This window comes from Callithrix jacchus, chromosome 15 (assembly GCF_049354715.1).
Source record: "Callithrix jacchus isolate 240 chromosome 15, calJac240_pri, whole genome shotgun sequence".
Taxonomy (NCBI): Eukaryota; Metazoa; Chordata; class Mammalia; order Primates; family Cebidae; genus Callithrix; species Callithrix jacchus.
Window position 1 is genome coordinate 75,260,497 of NC_133516.1, and position 19,437 is coordinate 75,279,933.

The 19,437-nt window shown below is 43.1% G+C and overlaps 1 protein-coding gene and 1 pseudogene across 22 annotated transcripts in view; both read left to right on the plus strand.

Annotated features, from left to right (window-relative positions):
* Nucleotides 1-19,437, plus strand: part of ARHGEF3 (Rho guanine nucleotide exchange factor 3) — a 348,474-nt gene that overhangs the window by 256,279 nt on the left and 72,758 nt on the right. For 2 of the 21 annotated variants that reach the window (XM_002758466.6, XM_035273881.3), the window contains exon 1: nt 11,307-11,553. The exons of the other annotated variants lie outside the window; for them this stretch is intronic. In XM_002758466.6, coding sequence (XP_002758512.2) covers nt 11,458-11,553 — 96 coding nt within the window. In that variant the 5' untranslated portion in view covers nt 11,307-11,457. Of the gene's footprint in view, nt 1-11,306; nt 11,554-19,437 lie in introns of those variants that run through there. 21 annotated transcript variants of the gene reach the window in all.
* Nucleotides 3,698-5,110, plus strand: LOC103788262 (succinate dehydrogenase [ubiquinone] cytochrome b small subunit, mitochondrial pseudogene; annotated as a pseudogene). The gene has a single exon (XR_013527567.1). The product of XR_013527567.1 is annotated as a succinate dehydrogenase [ubiquinone] cytochrome b small subunit, mitochondrial pseudogene (transcript).

The following is a 19,437-nucleotide window of genomic DNA, read 5'->3' on the forward strand; positions in this document are numbered from 1 at the left end:
CCCATTGCATTTGTTTTTTCTGAGCCTGCAGGCAGCACTGGGTTATTAAAGTTCAGGGAGGAATCCACGTGATGTTAGCTTTACAATTTTAATTCTCTCTTACCTTCTCTCCTCCCTTCCTCCCACTCAATGACAGATGAGCTTTGTTCACCATGTACTGCCTCTAAACCAGAATGTGCTCTCAAAATATCTCTTGTAAGACTCCATTAGGGGAGAGCATGACCCCGCTTTGGTGGAGCAGTTAGCACAGAAGTTGCCTTCTTCCTTGGGCTTCTTTGAATAAAAAGTTCTTGAGTCTACAATTTCTCATCAGCCTGGAACTCCAGATGAGCCCCATGTTTAATCTTGCAGAAACACCAGACAAAATCTTTCCTCCCCCTTCAAAGTCAGCTCCTTGGGGCCCACCTCAAGAAAACAAAGTTTTGATACAAGTGGCACTAGGTGTGAGCTTGGCAAGTTGAGAAGGAAAAAACATTTTTGTAGAGTTTAACCTGAAATCAAAAACCTTGAGAAGGGAATGGAAGAAATCACCTTTAAAGGGAAGGAAAAGGGCAGATGAGCGTATTGCATGGTGTCTTTGAAAATAAGCTATTTGACGTCCCTTCATCACTAGTTTCAACCTCCCTGGCATGTCCACCTTGTTCAGAAATTAGTATGTAAACAGCTGAAAGGAACTGAAAGCTCTATCATATCTGAGAGGCTCCCACAGTCTAACACTGTAGGAGCTGTTTCTCAAAGTGGTTCGGACTCTTCAAGAAGCTAAACAATTAGGGGCCTTTCAAAATTTCAAACTATAGCCCACTATAGTATTCTGCATATGATCTTTTGGTCCCATCTCAGAAGTTTTAAATATGCCATGTTCCTCCTTGCAAAAATCTTCTCTGGATTTTCTTCCTCCATGACATGTTCTTTGATTAACCTCATTTCAATTTAATTTTCATTTCAACAAATATGGGCCCAGCATCTGCTATGTACCAGCAAAATAGGAGGAGCTGGGGCTACTGTGATGAGCGAGATAGATCGGTCCCCTTGTAGGTTGCAGTCAGGCAGCAGAGACAGGCATAAAATCAGTCAGTATGAACAGGCTGACTATTGGGGAAGAAGAGCCACTTGGCACCTTGGGGACTCAAAGCAAGGATTGTCACAGACAATCTTGAATAAGAGGAATTAGCTAGGCACAGCCATCAGGTGATTATACTTACTAATGCTAGAGTTGAAGAACCAAATGACAGTGCAGTGATAAAATCTGGGGAACTAGTGACTAAGTGCTTCTGTTCAGCCCTCTATTGCCAAGGCTTTTGGTTTAATCAGAATTGTGGGCACATGAGAACTGTGTTTGCTGAGCTTGGTTTTGGCTGTAAGATGGAAAAAACTTCAAGTAAAGCAGAAACTGTCTTAATTCAGCTCCCACTTAACCAAAGCATTCAGTTAACCCACACACTGGCCCCTCTGTGAAGTGCGTCTGATATCCACAGCACACAGAACACTTTAAGCTAAAAGGCTGCTTCTAGCACACACCAGCCAGTTTCCACCCCCACCGATGAGACACATATTTGCCAGGAGTCCCCAAACCTGTTTTTACTAGTTGAACTTGTTCTGTAATTAAGGTCTTCTGCCCACTCCCCCACCCCCACCACCTGCCCCAGCCCCAGCCCCAGCCCCAGCCCCAGGTCTTTTTTCAAGTAAACATCTCAAGCCAAGTGCCCTCCTCCCATTCTCTGTTCTACAGCTAATTTTTAAAAAATGTAAATGCTGTCATGCCCTCTGGCTATGAAGATAAGCATGTTTTAAGTTAGAACCTCGGATACCAGATTGTAAATCAAATCCCAAGAGCCAAAACACATCTCTGAGTGGGTGGTTTACTTGGTATAGATTTGTCAATTTTTCACGGTATCCTTGAGGCACCCATCTGTATATAGCATGCTGCGGCACACAGTAGTTCCTCAGTGCACATTTGTTTAGATGAACAAGTTAAGAGGCTCCCTATGCCCATTCTGGGTTTTGATGCCACAACCATTGAGCTAATTACACCCTGGGAACCTCAGGACTGAAGATTTGTGATCAGAGCATTTCTAGCCTGTGGCTGGGGGTTCATTATTGAACTTGCTGATCATCATGATTCATAACACTATGTATATTACTCAAACAGTGCTCTTTGAGTGTGTTTTACAGATTTCTGGGTCTGCTGCCAAAGATTCCAATTCATTGGACCAAAGCAGGGCTCAGGGATATATATAGATTTGATAAGCTTCTTAGTTTCACAGCAGGTGGTCTCTGGAAATGTCCCTGACTCCTCAGAAGTCATTTTTCTATAAATGTATAGGTTTTCAAATTCAGGCCAGATGATAGGAATACTGCCATATTTCACTATTACATACATTTCCCTCCATATGTTAACTTCTCTGGAATTGACAAGGGTCTTAAAATTGATCATATAATTTAATGAATAATATTTTTCTTTTCTTTTTTTGTTTTTGAGACTGAGTCTCTCTCTCTCTCTCTGTTGCCCAGGCTGGAGTGCAGTGGCACAATCTCAGCTCGCTACAACCTCTGCTTCCTGGACTCAAGCCTCCCTCAAGTAGCAGGGACTACAGATGCGTGCCTCCATGCCAGCTACTTTTTCTATTTTTTTGTAGAGACAGGCTTTTGGCATGTTGCCCCGGCTGGTCTTGAACTCTTGGGCTCAATTAATCTGCCTGCCTCAGATTCCCAAAGTGCTGGGATTATAGGGGTAAGCCATCACACCCAGTCTATTTTTCTTTCTAGAGAGTACATAAAATAATAGCATATATTGCAGTCTTAGGTTTGATGAAATACGGTACTTTGATTACTGAGTTTGTAGTTGATGGAGGAGAAAACACCACTACTATCCAAAGTTGGAATTTACACATTTTAGGTTCTAATTTCTCTGAATAATGGTTAGTATATGAAACACACATAAATGAATACCTTAACTGTAGTCTGAGGGGAATAAATAAATAAATATGTGGCCAGGCACAGTGGCTCATGCCTATAATCCCTTTGGGAGGCCAAGGAGGGTGGATCACATGAAGCTAGGATTTTGAGACCAGCCTGGCTCACGTGGTGAAACCCAGTCTTTACTAAAAATACAAAAATTAGCCAGGCATAGTGGTGCACATCTGTAATCCCAGCTATTCAGGAGACTGAGGCAGGAGAATCACTTGAACCTGAGAGGTGGAGGTTGCAGCGAACAGAGATCACACCACTGCACTCGAGCCTGAGCCAAAGACTGAGGATCTGTCATGAAGAAAAATAAAATAAAAACTAAAATTTTAAAAATTTTAGAAAGTTTTAAAAATTAAATATAACATATTTATTGAATTCTTAACCCCAAAATATGAAATACTCTCAAACAAAGGCAGACTCTTCAGAAAAGTTCAAAGATGCTCTAGTAGTACACAGAACATGTTTTATTAATTCTGTGGGCTGAACAAGCCTGCTGATAGTTATAAGTTCAAATTGGAGGAGGTCAGGATTCTTACTACAAAATCTTGAGTGAGGTTGAGCGTGATGGTTCACGCCTATAATCGCAGCACTCTGGGAGGCCGAGGTGGGTGGATCACGAGGTCAAGAGATCGAGACCATCCCAGTCAACATGGTGAAATCCCATCTCTACTAAAAATACAAAAATTAGCTGGGCATGGTGGCGTACACCTGTAGTCCCAGCTACTCGGGAGGCTGAGGCAGGAGAATTGCTTGAACCCAGGAGGTGGACATTGCGGTGAGCCGAGATCACGCCATTTGGGTAACAAGAGCAAAACTTCATCTAAAAAAAAAAAAAAAAAGCCTCAGGAACAAGATGGTGATTCTCTGGAGACTGAGTGCTCTTTCCTGTGCCCAAGGAGGCCGAGCTCTGTTGCTGCGAACTTCAGTGGTCAGACCTGCTCATATTTCAGCATTTCTTCAGGACCAACTTACCCCAGAATGGTGTGGAATGCAGCATATTCACTTGTCACCGAGTCACCATTCTGGTTCCAAGGCTGCATCTCTCCATTGGACTAGTGAGAGGGTTGTCAGTGTTTTGCTCCTGGGTCTGCTTCCAGCTGCTTATTTGAATCCTTGCTCTGCGATGGACTATTCTCCGGCTGCAGCTCCCACTCCTCATGGTCACTGGGGCCTTGGACAAGTTGTTACTGACTATGGTCATGGGGATGCCTCGCAGAAAGCTGCCAAGGCAGGGCTTTTGGCACTTTCAGCTTTAACCTTTGCTGGGCTTTGCTATTTCAACTATCACGATGTGGGCATCTGTAAAGCTGTTGCCATGCTGTGGAAGCTCTGACCTTTTTCACTTCATACTTTGAAGAATTGATGTATGCCTCTTTGCCTCTGCTTTGTTATGTCATTCAGCTCACAGTAAGGAAGAAATAACAGATAAGACTACTGGTGGACAGGCTTCTTCTCTTAATCCTTGAGGAAAAGGTTTGAGAGGAATTATGTCTAAGAAATTGTGAGACGGAGTTCTGTATTCTGGTTTGTAAATGGGGTTGCCTCCCAGCTTCTCATAAGACTCACAGTATAACTAAACATGATATATGAGCTTTTGCCTTTTAATTTATCAATCTCTTAAAGAGAATCCAGCTTTATTACTATTAATATATGATCAAACTTCTTTTTTGCCTTGGAAATAATGGACAAAGGGAAATACCGTTAATTCATGAATAAAAACTTTACAGAAAATTAGACAGTGTTTAATTTTTGAAAACTGTCCTCTCTATTCTGTAGATACCACCTACTGATGGAAACATATGCTAGGTAAATTTTTTAATTTGGAAATGCTGGTATCTCACATTATAAATTTCTAAATCCTAGGAAGAAAAGCTTATAGTGCTTCTGAATATAGAGAAGTTCCATTTAAGGGCAAAGTTCCCCTTGTAGACATATCAAAATATTACAGATTCTAAATTGAGAGTTAATTCTTAAATGTGTTCTACGTGTTCTAAAACAATCTGTCCACAAATATAAAACTCTAAGTAATAAATTGTTATTTTCACACTATGGGAATCTCTAATGTGAAAATATATTCTATGAAAATAATTTTTTAAAAAAATAAAATGTATAATAAAAATGTATTCTATGCTTTAAAAAAAAATCTTGAGTGAGACAGGTTTTTATTTACATAAACTGTGCATTCAGAAACACCATATATCAAAATAGTAAACACTTTAGGGTTTTTATTTAATCACTGAGTTTGCATTTCTGCCCCCCAAAACAAATATGGTGGCAAAGGTTGTCCTGGGAAAGAATAAGACTTGAAAAAATTTCCCTTCCCTGGTTTCTTCTTTATTATATTTCATTGAAACTTTAATTTTCACTGGTGTTTTAAAGTATATTTGCGTACCTGAAGCAGTTTAAGATAATTTTCTGTTCCCTCACTCCCTTACCCCTGTATTCCTCTTTATTCTTTTGTCTTTCTTGTGTTTTATGGATTTTGTTTTTCAGCTAAGGGTCAGGTTTGGGCATCAAGGAAGATTTGATTCAACAAAGAGTCTAACTTTGTTCTCCAAGCTGGATGGAGTGCAGTGGCACAATCTCAACTCACTATAACCTGTGCTTCCCAGGTGCAAGTAATTCTCCTTTCTCAGCCTCCCAAGTAGCTGGGACTACAGGCATCTGCCACAATACCTGGCTAATATTTGTATTTTTAGTAGAGACGGAGTTTCACCATGTTGGTCAGGCTGGTCTTGAACTCCTGACTTAAGGTGATTCACCCGCCTTGGCCTCCCAAAGTGCTGGGATTACAGGCATGAGCCACCATGCCTGGCCCAGGGATTTTTTTTTTTTTTGTAAATCTAGACTGGAGTCAGTGGATAACTCCTTAGGCAAAGGGATAAAAGTAATACTGGTATGAGTTTAGAGATGACCAGTGCTTCATTTGTGCCATTTTTACATATCTAGCAGTAAATCATGGTCCTCATCTGTTAGAATTCACTGCCAGAACTTCTTCAGGTTTTTCAACCCTTTCCCTTGTTTAATACAAGTATGTATTAAACATCTGCCTGGCATAGAAGTTCAGGAATAGGTGGAGAAGAGGAAGGGAGAAATGTATCTAATTGAACACTTGACTATAATAAGCATTCATTAATTATTTGATAAAGGAGTGAATGGATGGATGAACAAAACTTTAAGAAAAAAGAAACCCAGGCTGGGCATAGTGGCTCATGCTTGTAATCCCAGCACTTTGGGAGGCCAAAGTGGGCAGATTACTTGAGGTCAGGAGTTCCAGACCAGTCTGGCCAATTTGGTGAAACCCCATCTCTACTAAAAAAACAAAATTAGCTGGGCGTGGTGGTATACACCTGTAATCCCAGTTACTCAGGAGGCTGAGGTGTGAGAATTTGTTGAGCCCAGGATGTGGAGGTTGAAGTGAATAAGATTGCACTAGCCTCGGCAACAGAGCTAGACTCTTGTCTCAAAAAAAAGAAAAAAACAAAACTCACTATTCCTGATGTTAAAATATAATGCTAACAGGACAAAGCATTGTCCTGTTGGCTGAGAAGGTTGTCACGGTTACATTAGCTTCTGGTTTTAGCCTCACCCTGGGCCTGCTCTGCTCCCAGTCATGGCACAGAGATTTAAGGAGTTGATAGATGGTCTCCAAGCCACACCTGATTGTCTACAAGTCTAAAAGGAGCTAATAACCAGTGGTGGGCTTGTGTGTTGAGGCCCACCATTCCACCAGCAGCCCAAATGACCCCCGCTCAGCACAGGCCCTGTGCTTGGCACCGTTCCTGCAAATGCAGAACAGCCCTCTTTATTTCAGTCTCCAGGCTTCTGGCTGGTGAGGAACACTGCCTGGCTGTGAAACATTTTATAGGATTATAACAGGCTGTGCTGAAGGCAAGTTCTGAAAGACACTTTGTGCCGTTGCTTTGAGTGAAGCTGCCTGTTAGAGCAGTGTTGTTCCTAAGCCCATAAACACACACACAGGCAGAATGGGGAGTGCTGGGCTCCTGTGGCCACTTAGCTTGGTGGCACTGCAGGGCTGGACCAGCTTCCCTCAACTGTGACACAAACCTCAGGGATGTGCTTAGAAGCCTTCCTGCAGGACTGCCTGTTTTCTGACAGTATTTGATCACGGACATCCCCGAATAGAGTCCCAGGCAAATTGCATAAAGCCCAAATCTGTCAGTGGTGGAGCAATACATTACATATGGGGAAGGTGCTAAAGTCAGGGACCAGGGTGGAAATTGCGTGAAGTCAAAAATACTCCTGAAAATGTGTTAAATGCCTCAAGGACCACATACATGGCTTGTGTGTACCCAGAATTGCTGGCTTGAGTTTGTGGGCTTTGTTGTACCAAAAATATATGTTTTTAAACACCAGAATCCTATTCTGGGTGAGACATTCATGCTATAAGAAGTTTGGAAGAATCAGACCACCCAGGGGAATTCCAGATTCCTATCTTTCCTTTTGTCATTTATGCTCTTTTTTTTTTAACAGCCCTTATTGAAGTTGTTACAGGCCATTAGCAATCTCTGTGCTTCTGTCTCTCTCTCTCTTTGCCTAGCACATGTAGTGGAAAAGAGATATGTTTGCCATATATATGTTGTGTAGCCCTGTGTATTTATTGATTTTTATGGCTCCAATATCTTTTAAGGAGAGCAAAGAAATGCTTTAAAGAAGATGGATACGGCAGCCTTCTCATCAATCAATATGACTACTCATTGCTCTGCAATAGTTGTTCTTCAACCTAAGTTGCACTTTAACATTTCTTCAGAGGCCAGGCACAGTGGCTCATGCCTATAATCCTAAGCACTTAGAGAGGCCAACATGGGCGGATCACTTGAGCTCAGGAATTCAAGACCAGCCTGGGCAACATCATGAAACTCCATCTCTACAGAAAATACAAAAATTAGCTGGGCGTGGTGGCACATGCCTGTAGTCCCAGCTACTTGTGGGGCTGGGGTGGGAGGATTGCTTGAGCCCAGAAGGTTGAGGCTGCAGTGAGCTGAGATCATGCCATGCACTCCAGCCTGGGCAACAAATTAAGACCCTGTCTCAAAGAAATAAAAAAACACATTTCTTAGGGTTTGTTTACTGTTACAATGGACTTAGGGCATGTCAGACTCCCTGCTCGGCCCTGACAATACTGCAATGAGCAACCCATTTCTAGAGCTATCAGACTTTGCCAGCATGACTCTTTTCTTTACCAAGTGCTATAAGTACATTTTCCAACTGGAGAACAAGGCCCAGCAAGTTCTTCTGGGGGTCAAAGCCAGTGCCTTTGATGGTCAGCGTCTTCTAGTTGAGATGGTGGACTGTGAGTGTCAGAAGAGCAGGCAGAAGAAGGGAATAAGAAGTGGCTTGAGTACTTAGGCACAGATTCTTGCTGGCCACGCAAGCCCTGTGTGAGGCATGTCACTGCCTCTGGCCCTGCCTTTGGTTACATAGTTAATCAGTGGCTATTTGGAGATGAGGTTCCCCTCACACCCCCACCAAGCTTGGCTAAGCTTTTAGGGCACTTGTGTGAGCTCCCCATCAATGCAGCTCAGGCTAAAATGATAAAGTTGTTTTCAGGAATACAAATAGGAAAAATCAGTGGTCTTGAGGTGCTCTTTCCCACCCCATGCCTCTTCTTAGGCAGTTTTCTTCCCATTGCTTCAGGTTGTATATTAAGGGAAAAAAAAACGCAGGTACTCTCTTCCAATTTTAGTTGGAACCTCCACTCATTCAGGAGCCCCATTTACATATGTGGTGATAACAGATTGGCTACACAGGGCCTGATTCTTCTTGCTTCCAAAGGCAGTTTGTCTGCACTATCTGGGTAGGAAAGTAGGTGGATTTAGTGCCAGGGTGTGGACTTGATACCTGGGATGAAGAGCTATGTATTATGAGGTTTCCTGCCTGAAAAGTAGGAAGTGCTGAGTTCTGACCTCAGCTAGAAGCAAAGAACACTGTAACAGAGACTAGATATCACCATTCCTCCTACCCCATGCATCCCCAGGAAGTAAAAAAAGACAATGCTTCGTAGATCACTACCTGATATAGTCATGGCTTTTCACATGAGGAGAAAAAAGATTCAACAGTGCAGCCTACAAAATAACTTTTGAGAGATGATAATTTTCGGGCTTGGTCTGGTGGCTCAGGCCTGAAATTCCAGCACTTTGGGAGGTCGAGGCAGGTGGATTGCTTGAGCTCAGGGGTTAGAGATCCACCTGGGCAACATGGCGAAACCCTGTCTCTACAAAAATACAAAAATTAGCCGGGCACACTGGTGCAGGCCTGTAGTCCCATCTACTTGGGAGGCTGAGGTGGAAAAATCACTTGAGCCCAGGAGGAGGTTGCAGTGAGCTGCGATTATGCCACTACACTCCAGCCTGAACAGAGCAAGACCCTATCTCAAAAAAAAAGAAAGAAAAGAAAAAGAAAGAAAAGATGATAATTTTAATATTTAAAAAACTATAATTTCCCGAGTAGTTCCTTGAATCAATATATTTTTCTTTTCTTCTCTTGAGACAGGGTCTCATTCTATCACGAGGCTAGAGTACAGTGGTGCAATCATAGCTCACTGCAGCCTTGAACTCTTGGGCTCAGGCAATCCTCTCACCTCAGCCTTGGGATTAGCTGGGACTACACGCATGCACTACCATGCCCGGCTAATTTCTAAATTTTTTGTAGAGGCGGGGTCTTACTATGTTGCCTAGGCTGGTCTTGAACTGCTGCCCTCAAGCCACCCTGCTGCCTGGCCTTCCAAAGTGTTGGGATTACAGGTGTGAGCCATTGTACCTAATCAGTTTTTCTTTCTTTGTTTTTTTTTTTTCTTTTTTTTTTTTTTAGACAGGGTCTCACTCTGTCACCCAGGCTGGAGTGCAATGGTATGATCTTGGCTCACTGCAACTTCTGCCTCCCTGGCTTAAGTGATCCTCCCACCTCAGCCTCTGGAGTGTTGGTATTACAGGCATGCACCACCACGCCTGGCTAATATTTTGTATATATATATTTTTAGAGACAGGGTTTCACTGTTGCCCAGGCTGTACTTTTCTTATAAAAAAATTAAAAACAAGAGCGTAAGTCCCTTTTGTTCACTATCTTTAATTCTTTAATCTCAAGTGCCTCCTTTTAGCCACAAGGAAACTGGTAGAAATTTGCTGTGGATTCTTCTAGTGTTCAATGTTATTTACCCACAAATATATCTCTATAGAGATATATGGAAAATATATGGTATTCTTTTGTAAATGTGTTTTTTTTAAAACACAGATGGTATTGTACTGTGCTTAGTCTGCAATTATTTTTAAACTGAATCTAATACACGGGAGCTCTTTTCGTGACACACCCATAGACCCATCTCCTTTTTCACTGCTGCTAACTGGTATTACACAGTGAGGCAAGTTTATTTAAGCCCTCTCTATTGATGGATACATTACCATTGTTTCCAATTATTATTTTTACTGCCCCAGACAGGGCTGCTGCAAACAATCTTATAATCAGTCTTTTTCTTGAGGATTTACAAAGTCATTGTTTCTCCAGAAAGGATCCAGAAAGGTGTGTTAATGCTGGGTTATCCATGCACAGCTTTATACTTGAAGGACACCCTGTCAGATTGCCTTCGAGTGTCAGGCAGTCCCTGAACTTCCTAGTCATATATAAAAGTGGGTGCAAAGGGAAAGGTCTGGAGGGAACTTTCCGGGGGTGGTGGAAATGTTTTGTATAATAATTCGGGAGGTGGTTATACGAGTGTTTATATTTGTTAGAACTCAATGAAGGCTACTCTTAAAATGGGTGCATTTTGCCATTTGTAGGTTATACTCCAGTGACATTCATTAAAAAAATAAAATAGAGTGCAGTGGCCTGGGAAGAGGGCAAGAGAGAATACCACCCCTTTCTAATGTGGGCTTTTAAAACGCTCGTTTTCCAAGTACTTTGGAGGCCAAGGCGGGCGGATCACCTGAGGTTGGGAGTTCAAGACCAGCCTGACCAACATGGTGAAACCCCGTCTCAAAAAAAAAAAAAACGCTCGCTTTTCCCCCCAGGCTCCTTCCAGTAGCACGGTGTCACTACAGCCTCTCTACCCTCAGCCTCTTCACCCGGAGAGTGCCAGAAAGGAGCTATCACGGGGTCGGGCGGCCCACGCGCCACAGCGGGGCCCGGGGTCAAGCGCCCGCTGGAGAGAGAGGTCCCTCTCCACCCGCGGGACCGCCCCACGCCCCTCGCCACCCTAGGAGGTGTCCGCGAGGCTGCACGTGGGCCCTCCCGGCAGCGCGGGGCGGTGACGACCTGGCGGCCCGCCCCCTCCCTACCCACCAAGGCGTGGCTGACGCGGCCCCGCCCACTCGGATCCGGAGCCCAGTCGCGTCCCGCCCGGCTAGAAGCCGGCTGTCGGTCTCCTTGTCGCCGCCGCCGCCCGGCATCGTGGAGCTGGGGCCCCCCTTCGCCTGGGAGTTTTGTGGTCGCCTAGGATCAGCGGTGACATCCCAAAGGGCAGGTCCGGCAGCCGCCATGGTGGCCAAGGATTACCCCTTCTACCTCACGGTCAAGAGGGCGAACTGCAGCCTGGAGCTACCCCCGGCCAGCAGTCCGGTCAAGGACGCCGAGGTAGGGCCGTGCCCTGCACCTGGACCTCTAGGGGCCATCTGTCTGTCTCGTCTCCCTCCGTCTCCCACTCTCTCGGCGCCCGCCCGGTGTCACTGTCTCTCTGTTTCCATCCCTCACTCTCCGTTGTGCCACTTTCCCTCGCTCCATCTCTCACACACTCTTCTTTGTGTCTCCCCGTCGCCATCTCTCCCACCCTGTCTCCTTTTCTCTCGCTCTTTCTCTGTGGACCAAGCACGAGATGCCTCCTCTCTCCCTGTCCCTCTTCCTGCTGGTCTGGGAGCAGCTGCCTCCTTGCCTTTGCAAGGCTCTCAGACTGTCCGTCTTCTGTCTAGACCCACAGAGAGACTTTCTCCTACTGTCAGCAAACCGCGATGTCAGGGAAGAGCAACCCTTTAGAGTTTCTTCATTCCTGGGTTGGGAGAGCACAGGGAGGTTCCTGGGGACCCTTCCAGCCCTCTCACCTGTCAGATTTGGCCTTGAAACCTTTTGGCAGTGAAGACAAGACACAGCATCTCTGCCTATCACCTGTGGCCAGTGAAGGTCATTCAGCTGGGGGACTGGGGCTAAATGAGTAAACTGGAGTGTCTCCCACATGGATCTTGAAAATGAATTAAACTTCTCAGGGCAATGGAAAGCTGCCTTGGAACATTTCTCTTTCTGGGAACTTTCCTGTGCCTTGCAAGCGAAGAGAAGGAATGCTCCCCGCTTATGTTTCATCTGCCTTTTCCTCTTGCATGTTATTTCTCTGGCACATAGCTCACTGGTCTTAAAGGTTGGGTTCAGCTGGAGGAAGAAGCATTCCTCTTTTTGAGGGTCATAGGGAATACAGTCGCTTTCACTAGATCACAGCAAAGCTGTGATCAAGCTGCAGTGGAACCCACAGGACCCAGCTGGTCATTGCCGCTCATGCGTGTATCTGGGAGCTTTCCACTCTCCCACACCTCCCTCTGCAAACATCACCACCACCACTGGGGAAAGGCTGAAGGCAGGTGTGCATCTGGCCTTGTCACAGCATTCTTGAAGTTCCACCCACTTGCCTTCCTTGAGTCTGCTCAGCTGTTTGCACTTGGCTCACTGAATCATGTATATTCCGGAGCACACCATCAAAGATTCATTGGCTCTAGCAAGAGCTGCTCCAAGCTGACAGGACTCCAGTCTCTGGTTGTATTCGGCTTTCTGTAAGCTGAGCACAAACTAACTTCTTCCCCCTCACCAAAACCCAATCCCACACTCTGGCTGAGTTGAGTATTTCACAAAGAGTTTTTGTTGCCAGCAGCTGTGAAAGTGTGATGGCCCTAGTGGCATTTGGAGTCTTATTTAACTTTTGATCGGACAGCACCTGCAGAGAATTCAGGTTTGTCAGGCCTGGAATGGATATAATATTTTTTCAGTGGGAACTTCCTAATTTAACGAATATAGGAGAAGCCTAATTGGTGCCCACGCAAACTCCTTTTGTAAGGAAGAGAGATATAACCAATGTAATTAATAAATTGAAGTGGGCCAAAGAAAAGAATAGTGAGGTCCAGGCATGGTGGCTCACGCCTGTAATCCCAGCACAGCATTGCTGTGAGAAGCCAAGGCGGGCAGATCACATGAGGTCAGGAGGTTGAAACCAGCCTGTCCAACATGGTGAAACCACATCTTTATTAAAAATACAAAAATAACCCAGGTGTGGTGGTAGGTGCCTGTAATCACAGCTACTCGGGAGGCTGAAGCAAGAGAATCACTTGAACCCGGGAGGTGGAGGTTGCAGTGAGCCGAGACTGCGCCATTGCACTAGCATCATTGCACTCCAGCCTGGGCAACAAGAATGAAACTCCGCCTCCAGAAACAAAAAATGAAAAGAATAGTGAGGATAGCTGAGGACTCTAACCAGTTCCTTCCTACTATCACTTAGTCCTGTGTTTTTGAGTAGTTTAGCTAAACCCCTAGGTAAAAATTGCCTACTAATTTTATTTTATTCTTATATGTAGAATATAGATATGTCTATATATCACAAATATGATGAAACATGTCAAATATTAATTTTCTTCATTGGTGTTTGGATCTAGACTATAAAATATGACTTATTTTCCTTCTATGGGGATGTCCTGGTGTGAGAAGTAAGGCTGGGGGAGGAATAGTTTTGGTAAATATTTTTCAGGTATCACCATTGGGGTTTTTGTTTGTTTTTTAAGTGTTTAAACCAGAGTATAAGTATGCTTTATACACCTTGAGGCAGAGCTGTCTTTTAGTTTCATTGATCAGCATATCACTTCCTGATAATGGAAATTGTTGGAAAAAGAAACCTAAGTGAGTTTAGCTGGGAGTTTTTTGGCTTCACTGTCAGAGCAAAAGGCAACCAATCGTTGTAGTGTAGCCCTAACTTCTCCATAAGCAGTTAACTAAAATATATTTTCCACCAGTAGGTGTCGTCAGTATTCGTAAATGTTTAAAAAATAGCACTCGCTTGCCAGCCTTTTGAAAAACATGATTATATAATTGTTTATACACTAGCCATTGACTGTTAATTCCTCTGAAAGTTTTTTTTTTTAACAGTAATCGTTTTCTTTGTAGAAATAATGTGGTTATAATTAAAAGAAAAATGGATTTATCCAGAGGCCTTTCCAGGAATATAGGACTTGTTGACCTTCAAAGGCTGTTGCAACAGAGCACCTGTGCCTTTAAATGTTTAATGGCCATGTATAGTAACTGTTCCTTCCGAATTTGCCATGGGTAGGACAGTACACACAGCATGGCACTGACAAGTGCCTTCTAGCATTCACTCCTATCCTTGCAGCAAGTATTTTGGGGAAGGCCACTCAGGAAAAGGCTCCTGGGGAGGAAGCAAGTAGCACTGATGTGCATTTGATACCATACGCTGAGTAAAAAAAAATATGCAAAAATACGCATTCTCTTAAAAGCAAACAAAATTTCTACTCAAGAGTTAAGTGCTTTGTAATTTTTTATTTGTGCTAGTTTCCAGTGAAAGCAAAAAAATCATATTTTAAAAATGTATTTTTATTTTCTTTAAATGATCTATTTTAAGCTTTTGAAAATATTCTACAGGGATTATAATATTGCATGTCTGTTAGTATAATACTGCCTCTTAATCTGCTATTTCTTACGACATGAGAGTGTGAGTTGACCTGCAAATATTTAATTTTAATACCCATAATCAGCGAGATCCTGCTGGCTATAATCACTAATTGTGAAATCTAAGGATCTTAGTTCATAGCTGTAGACTTTCACAGAAAAATGTGGTGTGATATGGACATTAAGTTTATTTCTTCTGAGCTTTGCTCAGTTTATCTCTGTTTTTGCATTTATTGGTCACTCACTTCCCCTGCCAGGAGGGACTTGTCTATATAGGTGCTCTAAACACTTTTCTGATCACTAAAAGAGAAACTGCTAGCTCTAATGAATGATCCTGATTGTAAGTGAAAAATCACTATTTTCCCATAAGGCTTTAAAAAATAAATAAAAGAGGTAAAAAGAAGTAAGCCCAGGTAAGGTGGATACATTGGCTAACAAAGCTAGAGCCTTGTGAGAAGATTTTAAGAGTTTTAGGTCCTGTCGGGCACGGTGACTCATGCCTGTAATCCCAATACTTTGGGAGGCCAAGCAGGGGGGTGGATCACCTGAGGTTGGGAGTTTGAGACCAGCCTAACCAGCATGGAGAAACCCTGTCTCTACTAAAAATACAAAATTAGGCTGGGCATGGTGGCACATGCCTGTAATCCCAGCTATTCACTCGGGAGACTGAGGCAGGAGAATCACTTGAACCTGGGAGGCAGAGGTTGTGGTGAGCCGAGATTGCCCTATTGCACTCCAACCTGGGCAACAAAAGTGAAACTCTGTCTCAAAAAAAAAAAAAAAAAAAAAAGTTTTAGGTCCAGTGTTTCTGTTACTTTTAAGAATATATCTCACAACTTTGTGGACAACTTACTTTTGGTTTGAAAATTTACCATCTTAGATATTGGTTAGAATTAGGCCTGATTTAGTCAATGGTATTTGTAGCCATTGTTTTTGACTCTTGGCAGTTTTAAAAAATTGTAGCACCATAGACTATGGGCCTATCTCATGAATAGTTGAATACTAACCTGGGTCTCCAAAGTAGAGGTTCTGATTTTGACTTGGCCAGTAGCCTTGCATGGTCCTGAGAATAATGACATGCACCTAGAAATGACAGAGCTCTGCTGCTTTTCGAAGTCTACCATGTCTTGTGTCTCACTTGACACCCCAAACATGTTGTAAGGTTAACATAAAGCTTGTACTGTTCTCTCCACTTTATGAATAAGGACACTGAGGCGAGGTGATTTGCAGAAAGCTACAAAGAAAATCAGCAAAGCCAAGATCCAATGCCAAATTTCCTGTTAGGTTCAGTCCAGCATTTAATATCAGCTTTCCTTGTAGCATCTAAGGGTGTTACTTCTGTGGGAAAAAAGGTGGGGTGGTAATACAAAACTTAACAGACATGCAAAATATTTTAAAATACTATCTTTTAAGTATAACCGTGAGCACCTTACATAACTGAGAAGGTTCCCTTTAAGGTTCAATTCTAAAAGGTAAGGTGAACCCTATGATCCTGCCATGACTTATGTCTCTATCAGTCAACATGTGCATTTGAAAATTGTATGCTCATGGGGCTGTACTCCTTGAATGCCAGCTGGACAGCTAAAGGGATATTGGTTTCTAGTAATTTATACATTTCTTGGAATCTGTATCATATTGTATTGAACTGATAATATACCTGAACAACCCCACGAAACCAGTCATAAAGAATTATTGCAGTTAGAATCCTATAATTTTTTCAGTTGACTAAATAGACTCCAGGAATCCTATGACCTCAGAGATATTCCTGGGTGGGAAGCCACATAGAGCTACCCAGAAGAAGGCCATCACTTGCTATAGGATCTGCAAGAAGGCCATCACCTGCTATAGGATCTGGCCATTGAGCCATCATTCTGAAGTTATTCAGTTGGAAGATTATCTTGGGGATCTTGGTCCTTAAGGATGCACATGAACTAGCAACAATAGAGGAAAATATGTTGACTTTACATGTGTACATTTAATGCTGTTTGAGGGCATTGACTAGAATAAGACTGAGTCTCAATGCTGTCTCTACCACCTGCTAGTGATGCAACCTTGGACAAGATACTCCAAACCTGTTTTCTCAATGGTAAAATGCAGGTTATAAGAGTTCTTACTCCTAGGACCATAGTAATGGTCAAATGAGGTAATTCATAGGCAGTCCTAACCATAGAGCCTAGCATGTAGTAAGTGCTCAAAAAATGTCATTATCATTAAGATCTTTGCATCTCAAAAAAGATTCTTAAAATGATTTTAAGAAATCTGATCGGGGGCCAGGTGTGGTGGCTCATACCTATAATCCCAGCACTTTGGGCGGCCAAGGTGGGCAGATCACAAGGTTAGGAGATCAAGGCCATCCTGGCTAACATAGTAAAACCCATCTCTACTAAAAATACAAAAACAAATTAGCCAGGCATGGTGGCACACGCCTGTAGTCCCAGCTACTCAGGAGGCTGAGGCAGGAGAATTGCTTGAACTTGGGAGGTGGAGGTTGCAGTGAGCTGAGTTTGTGCCATTTCACTCCACCCTAGGTGACAGAGTGAGACTCTGTCTCAAAAAAAAAAAAAGAAAAAGGAAACATGATGATCAACTGGGTGGAGTGGCTCACGTCTGTAATCCCAGTTCTCTGGGAGGCCAAGGCAGGTGGATCATGAGGTCAGGAGTTCGAGACCAGCCTGGCCAAGATGGTGAACCCCCATCTCTACTAAAAATACAAAAACTAGCTGGATGCCTGTAATCCCAGCTACTCAGGAGGCTGAGGCAGGAGAATCACTTGAACCTGGGAGGTGGAGTTTGCAGTGAGCCAAGGTCATGCCACTGCACTCTAGTCTGGGTGACAGAGCACGACACCATTGGGGAAAAAAAAAAGAAAGAAAAAAGAAATATCATGATCACCAGCCTAATTTCCTGAATACTGTTTTACACACAGCTGTGCGTTAGGGACTTTACTGAAAGTCCTTTACTTTAATCATCACAATAATCCTATGAGGTTGGTATTAATGCTCCCTTTTGTAGAAGAAACTGAGGCTCAGAACAGGGTAGTGGCTTTCCGGGGATGGCTTTGCTACTGGGTCAAGGAGGTGAGACTAAAAACCCAGTTGACCCCGAAGTCTGTACTTTCCCAACCACATCACATTGCCTCTAAGTGACTAAATCATTGGTCTTACCACATAACACATGAAGGATGAACCTGCCTGCCCCAGCAAATTGCCTGATGCTCAAAGGCCCATTTTTTTCCTAAATGTCTAGGTAGGAAACCTCACCGTTAGTCAATGCTTCTGGCAGCCCACTTCATAGAATAGCTGTAATCCACAGGAGTGGGGTTTGCAAGCCCCCATTCGAGAGGGCTTTAGTAATTTTCGTTTTGTTTTTCTCAAGACCAAAGAGCTGTTCTTTGGCAGATTTCTGCATGCTCAGCTCTGTAGAGGTGACACCGTTAGTTCTGTTAGTCATTTTGCTTATCTATATTAACCACCAGGCTTCCGTGTAAACCAGTCACTGGAAGGCCCAATTACCATCTGGATATTTGCAAATTGTGTCATTTTTTGAGACACCCTGTGATTGCCCGCAAAAATTCTGGACTGATGCCACTGTTTTCCTAACTACTGAATGAAAATAAATTACTGATCACATCCTAATTTTGCAAAGCCCTGTGTAAATGTAATTGTTATTGATGATGTATGTATCTGGAAGGGCTACTTTGTGTGTGATGTATGTGTACAGTTGCCTTCCATAATTTGTCAGTGTTGATAATGGGTAGAGGTCACACACAAAATGAGGAAATTGCCGTGACTGCATTGCCATTTATTCTTACATTGGCTCATGGACTGTCAGGAGTGAAGGCCAGTGGTTTCTATTGCCTTCCTTTTTTTTTAATAAGTTGATGCCAGTAACTAGTTTAGAAGAGGCTGTGTCACATGTTAATCAGGAAAGGTTTCTGGACCTTCTACTAGCTGGGAAAGGAGTGGTTCTTTTTAAGTCTAGAAACACTTGTGCCCGGACTTTCTGTTTGGACCATTGTGTCCTTTTGAGAGAAGGTAGCCCTGATTGTTAGTAAACTTCAGTTAATTGGAGCTGAACCAGAAACCTTAACAGTAAATTCGTTAGACATTATTTTTTTCTGGCTCTTAAGATGAGGAGGAAAGGATTAGGAAAACAGACTTTTTTTTTTTTTTTTCCTGAGGATTTATGAAACAAACAAATCCAGCCTCTGGGAATTGACCCAGGGTCATTGCATCAGAGGACTTCAGAGTGGGAAAGGTCTGTTGAGAACATGTAGCCCAATTCTTATCTGCTGCCAGATCCATTCAATCTCTGATTAAGCGCCTCCAGGGACAACATTTTAAGTTGTATACAGTTGGCCCTCCGTCTCCACTGGTTCCATGTCCACAGATTCAACCACTGATCAAAAATATTTGGATCCCAGGACTTTGGGAGGCAAAGGCAGCAGGATTGCTTGAGCTTAAGAGTTCCCACCATCCTGGTCACACAGTGAGACCCCATCTCTAAAAAAAAGAACATCAAAAAATACGCCATGTGTGGTAGCACACACCTGTAGTCCCAGTTACTTGGGAGGCTGAGGTGGGAAGATTGTTTGAGACAGGGAATAAAATAAACAATAAAAAATAACAACACAACAATTTAAAATAATACAAATAAACTACAGGATAACAATAATGTATATAGCACTTACATTGTATTGGGTATTCCAAATAATCTGGAGATGATTTAAAGTGTAAGAGGATGTGTGTAGGATATAGGCAAACAGTATGCCATTTTATATCATGGGGTTGAGCACCCATAGATATTGGT